General features: G+C 46.1%; 1 protein-coding gene across 1 annotated transcript; it reads left to right on the top strand.

Annotated features, from left to right (window-relative positions):
* Positions 1 to 1,262: 1,262 nt before the first annotated feature.
* Positions 1,263 to 4,627, top strand: LOC138875215 (uncharacterized). Its single transcript, XM_070154039.1, has 2 exons — positions 1,263 to 2,919; positions 4,020 to 4,627. Exons 1-2 carry the CDS (start codon positions 1,263 to 1,265, stop codon positions 4,625 to 4,627), a joined length of 2,265 nt encoding a protein of 754 aa, XP_070010140.1.
* Positions 4,628 to 6,000: the final 1,373 nt, after the last annotated feature.

The following is a 6,000-nucleotide window of genomic DNA, read 5'->3' as shown; positions in this document are numbered from 1 at the left end:
TTGGCTTTGGTTGTTCCTTTCATGTGCATTTGATTGTTGATGCTATTACTGTTTGTTATCTGTGTATTTCTTGATTTTACTTGGGGTAAAGTTTGTTCATACATACCAGTACAATTAAAATGTACTGACGTCCCTTTTGCCGGGGGCGCTACATTCGTGTTATGCTTGTAGGTGGTTCCATAACAGGTACTCCAACCTACCAACAGTAGCACTCCTTCACCTCCCGTCAGCTGAATTGGTGAGCCCCTTTCCTTTCGGGGCCCTGCGTGGCTCATGCCGCTTATCTTCCCGAAAATTTTATTTTGGTATTTGTGTAAAGTATAGCCGGAACCTTGTTACCGGCAAGTATTGTAACACTCTTCTGTATCTCTAGAGGCTCTGTAGACAAGAAATGTGGGTTATGTACTTATGTATTTAGGGCAGTATAACTTGTAAACCACGCTAAGTAACTATGTATGTTATGTAAATCTCGTAAGAATGTGTTTAAATTTATAAATGGCTATTTCACTTGGTTAATGGGTAATGGAAACGTAGGGTATCACGTGGAATAGGAAAGGCACTCAGGTCCACTTGGCTGGGGGCTACCCGGTCGAGCGCCGGTCGAGCCCCTCGGTTTTCGGGCCGTGACAAACTTGGTATCAGAGCCTAAGGTTTTAAAGTGTCCTACGATGTCTCGGAGCCGTGTCTAGTAGAGTACTCCTTATCGGTGTGTTGTCGACCACATCTATAAGTTGGAGGTTACATGGGCATTTAGGAAATTACCTTCTTCTTTGTTACTCTATATCGTGCGGTGAAGTGAAAAGTGGAAGTATTTACATCTAACTCGTACTCTGTTCCAAATTTTCAGTAATGGCACCTAAGAAGAGAGCTAGACTCGGCCCAAATGTGGCCGTGAATCATGTACCTAATGCCGTGGATGAGAGTGACTCCCTGGTCTTGAATCTGCCTGGCCCATCTATTCCAGATCCAAGTATTCCTGTTCTAGCTGCGGCAGAGGGTGCTACCATCCCTCCCACTGATATTCCTGATCTTGATGCAATTCCAGCTTCCGGTCCCGGGGTTTCTTATGGGGACCTTAGATGAGCCATCCATATGTTGACCCAGTTAGTGGCCGCTCAGGCCCAGAGATCTCATGATGCCCCTGCGCCCCCAGCGGACAGGGAGATTCCGCCAGCTCCAGAGTCAACCAGTTTCTGCGGTTGGCCCCTCCAGAGTTCACGGGCACAGACCTAGAGGCCAATCCGCAGGATTTCCTTGATGAAATGTATAAGACCCTTCGAGTGATGAAGGCTATAGAGACGGAAGGGGTTGAGTTGGCTTCATACAGGTTGAGGGGAGCAGCGTATTCGTGGTTCGAGATATGGGAGGATTCACGTGGGGAGGGAAGACCTCCGGCTAGATGGGATGAGTTTGTAGATGCATTCATGGACCACTTCTTGCCTGCCGAGACAATGGCGGCCCGTGCCACAGAGTTTGAGGTCCTCAAGCAGGGCAGTATGAGTGTTTGGGAGTACCACATGGAATTTGTGAGGTTGTCCAAGTATGCTCCTCAGTTAATGTCGACCATGGATGCTCGAGTTCGGCGATTCGTTCAGGGTCTTAGTCCTTTGGTGGTGAATGAGGCTGCTACAATGGCCTTACACTCAGATATGAATTATGGGAAGATTGTGGGGTTCGCTCAGGCCACAGAGGCTAGGAAGTTGAAAATACAGGCAGAAAGGGAGAGTAGCAGCAGGGCCCGATCAGTGGGTCACTCAGGGAGACCAGTTCCGGGGAGAGGGCCATCAGGGCCATCCCAGTCATATACCCAGTCCTCAGCAAGCACACCGCCATCTGTGCATAGTTATCAGCAGAGCATTCACTTGAGATTAGGTTCAGACAGTAGGAGACCCCATCATTCCGGTCATCCAGGAGGGAGATCACAGCAGCAGGGGAGGGCTTCATGCCCCAAGTTTGGGAGGTTCCATTCCGATACTTGTTATTTGGATATTCCGATATGTTATAGATGCGAGGTGAGAGGTCATATCCAGTGGGACTGCCGTGCGCCCAGTCAGGGCATGGGTAGGGGATTTGCTCAGTCATCCAGTTCTTCAGCTGCCACATCATCCGTGCGTCCTCCAGTCCCAGCAGGGTGCAGTGTAGTTAGGGGTGGAGCTCGTGGTAGAGGTGTACCTAGCCGATTTTACGCCTTGAGTGGTCGCCAGAGTGCAGAGGCCTCCTCAGATGTTGCTACAGGTATCTTGTCTGTTCAGGCCATTGATTGTTATGCTCTTATTGATCCGGGGTCCTCTTTGTCTTATGTCACCCCATTAATTGCTTCAAGTTTTGGGGTAGAACCCAAACAGCTTCATGAGCCATTCTCTGTATCGACTCCGGTTGGTGATTCTATTACAGCCACGCGAGTTTATAGGAATTGTGTTGTCATGGTATGTGGTCGTTCTACCACGGCCGATCTTATTGAGCTTGAAATGGTGAATTTTGATGTGACTATGGGAATAGACTGGCTTTATTCGTGCTTTGCTAAACTTGACTGCCGAACGAGAGTCATGAGGCTTGAGTTCCCTAATGAGCCGGTTATTGAGTGGAAGGGAAATGGTGTGGTGCCGAAAGGTAGGTTTATTTCCTACCTTCAGGCTTCGAAGATGATTAGGAAGGGGTGTATCTACCATTTGGTCCGGGTGGCGGACACCACTTCAGAAGTGTCTGTCCCCGAGTCCGTGCCAGTCATGAATGAGTTTCTTGAAGTGTTTCTGGACGAGCTTCTAGGGATCCCGCCAGATAGGGAGATTGATTTCGGGATTGATGTATTGCCAGATACGCGACCGATATACATTCCACCATGCAGAATGGCGCCAGCGGAGTTAAGGGAGTTAAAGGAACAACTGAAGGATTTATTAGAAAAAGGGTTCATACGGCCAAGTGTGTCACCGTGGGGTGCCCCGGTTCTTTTTGTCAGAAAGAAGGATGGGTTGCTCCGGATGTGTATTGATTATTGGCAGCTAACAAGGTCACCATCAAGAATAAATATCCTTTGCCTCAGATAGATGATTTGTTCGACCAATTGCAAGGTGCGAGGTTCTTTTCCAAAATTGATCTACGGTCCAGGTATCACCAATTGAAGATCAGAGAACAGGATATTCCTAAGATTGCTTTCAGAACTTGCTATGGTCACTTTGAATTCTTGGTCATGTCTTTTGGGCTAACCAACGCCCCGACAACTTTCATGGATCTTATGAATCGGGTCTTCAAGCCATTTCTAGACTCATTTGTGATTGTTTTCATTGATGACATCCTTGTTTATTCGTGGAACCGGGAGGATCATGCCGATCACCTCAAGGCAGTTCTGCAGACCCTTTATCAGCACCGGTAGTATGCTAAATTTTCAAAATGTGAATTTTGGTTGGAGTCCGTTACCTTTCTGGGCCATGTGTTTTCAAGTGAAGGGATTCAGGTGGATCCCTAGAAAATTGCAGTAGTAAAAGATTGGCCTAGACCCACGACCCCGATGGAGATCCGTAGCTTCTTGGGTTTAGCGGGGTATTATCGGAGGTTTGTGGAGGGATTCTCTACCCTCGCCTCCCCTTTGACTAAGTTGACGCAGAAAGCAGTTAAGTTCCAATGGTCCGACGCTTATGAGAAAAGTTTTCAGGAATTGAAGTCGAGATTGACCTCTGCGCCGATATTGACATTGCCGGAAGGCACAGAAGGATTTGTGGTTTATTGGGATGCCTCCAGGGTCGGTTTGGGGTGTGTGTTGATACAACATGGGAAGGTTATAGCGTATGCTTCAAGGCAACTCAAGAATCACGAGAAAAATTATCCGACGCATGATTTGGAGCTTGCGGCAGTTGTATTTGCCTTGAAAATATGGCGGCATTATCTTTATGGGGTCCATGTGGATGTGTTCTCAGACCACAAGAGTCTCCAATATTTGTTCAAGCAGAAGGAGTTGAATTTAAGGCAGCGGCGGTGGTTAAAATTGATCAAGGATTATGATATGGATATTTTATACCATCCAGGGAAGGCAAATGTGGTGGCCGACGCTCTCAGTCGGAAGTCCATGGGTAGTTTGGCTCATTTGGGAGTGGATCAGAGACCTTTGGCTCGGGTGGTTTATCAATTGGCCAGTCTGGGGGTTCGTATTTTGACCTCAGACGAGGGGAAGGTTATGGTGCGTAATGGAGCAGAATCGTCACTGGTAGCGGAAGTCAAGGAAAAGCAGCTCATTGATCAAGCATTAGCATATATGAAGGAGGCAGTTTTGAATAACAAGACTTTGACATTTTCACTCGGTGGTGAGGATGGTGTATTACGATGTCAAGGTAGGCTATGTGTTCCAGATATGGATAATCTTTGGGGGAGGGTAATGGCGGAGGCTCATAATTCCAGGTATTTTGTGCACCCAGGTTCTACGAAAATGTACCGTGATCTCAAGGAAATTTATTGGTGGAACGGTATGAAGAGGGGTGTGGCGAACTTTGTATCTAAATGTCCGAATTGTCAGCAAGTAAAAGCTGAGCACCAGCGGCCCGGTGGGTTAACTCAGTTTATGGAAATGCCAATGTGGAAATGGGAGATGATCAACATGGATTTCGTGCTTAGCGCAAGTTCAACTCAATTTGGGTAATAGTGGATCGACTCACCAAATCAGCTCACTTCTTGCCAGTCAAGTCCACGGATACTGCGGAACAATATGCTCAATTGTATATCAAGGAAATAGTAAGGCTTCATGGCACTCTACTTTCTATTATCTCAGATCGAGGGGCCCAGTTCACAACTAATTTTTGGAAGAAATTTTAGCAAGGTTTGGGTACTCAGGTGAATCTCAGCACGGGTTTTCATCCGCAGACTGATGGTCAAGCAGAGCAGACTATTCAGACGCTTGAAGATATGTTACGGGCTTGTGTCTTGGATTTCAAAGGTCATTGGGATGATCACTTGCCACTTATAGAATTTGCTTACAATAACAACTTTCATGTTAGCATTCAGATGGCCCCATTTGAGGCATTGTACGGGAGGAGATGTAGGTCTTTGATTGGATGGTTCGAAGTGGGTGAAGCAGAATTGTTAGGGCCAGATCTCATGCACCAGGCTATGGAAAAGGTTAAAATCATTCAGGAAAGGCTGAAAGGTGCTCAGAGTCGCCAGAAATCTTATGCGGACAATCGTCGAAGAAAATTGGAATTCCAAGTAGATGATTGGGTGTTCTTGAGGGTATCTCCTATGAAGGGAGTCATGCTATTTGGGAAGAAAGGGAAGTTGAGTCCTAGATATGTCGAGCCATATCGGGTCACTCAAAGGATAGGACAGGTGGCCTATAGACTGGAATTGCCCCCTGAAATGTCATTAGTGCACCCAGTGTTCCATGTGTCTATGTTAAAGAACGTGGTTGGAGACCCATCCACCATCGTGCCAATCGAGGCTATCGAGGTCAATGAAGAGTTATCATATAAAGAAATTCCGGTCGCTATCCTTGATAGGCAAGTCCACAAATTGAGAAACAAGGAAGTTGCTTCAGTTAAAGTGCTATGGCAAAGTCAACAAGTCGAGGAAGCCACGTGGGAAGCGGAAAGTGAAATGAAAGAAAAATATCCCCATCTGTTTGAACAAGTCTAGTAGTGATCGTGCGAACTCTTGTCTCTAAGTAAATTGATGTTGTGTTAAATCTGGTGCAAAGACACCCCATATTTTTCCCTAAATGCTTTACTATTGTAACTCCTCAAGTTGTGCAAGAATTGTATGTGTTGTGATTAATTGAGTCATGCGCAAGCCCCTTTTTAGTAAATGAAAGTTTTGTAAGAACTCATGTGATAAGTGAATGATTAAAGGCAGTGTAGATTGGTAATGATTAATTGGAACAAGTATAGTGTATTGGAGTGGTTGAACTGTATGGAACTCATTGAAGTGGCCAAATTATGTGCAGGTGTTGAGGTAATGAATTGTATACCAGTTGTAGGGATAATAGGGATAGCGTAATGGTGCTTGGAAATAATGTTTTGG

The sequence above is a fragment of the Nicotiana sylvestris genome, chromosome 8 (genome assembly GCF_000393655.2).
Source record: "Nicotiana sylvestris chromosome 8, ASM39365v2, whole genome shotgun sequence".
Lineage (NCBI taxonomy): Eukaryota > Viridiplantae > Streptophyta > Magnoliopsida > Solanales > Solanaceae > Nicotiana > Nicotiana sylvestris.
The sequence above is the reverse complement of the archived record's forward strand: the minus strand, read 5'-3'. Positions and strand labels throughout refer to the sequence as shown.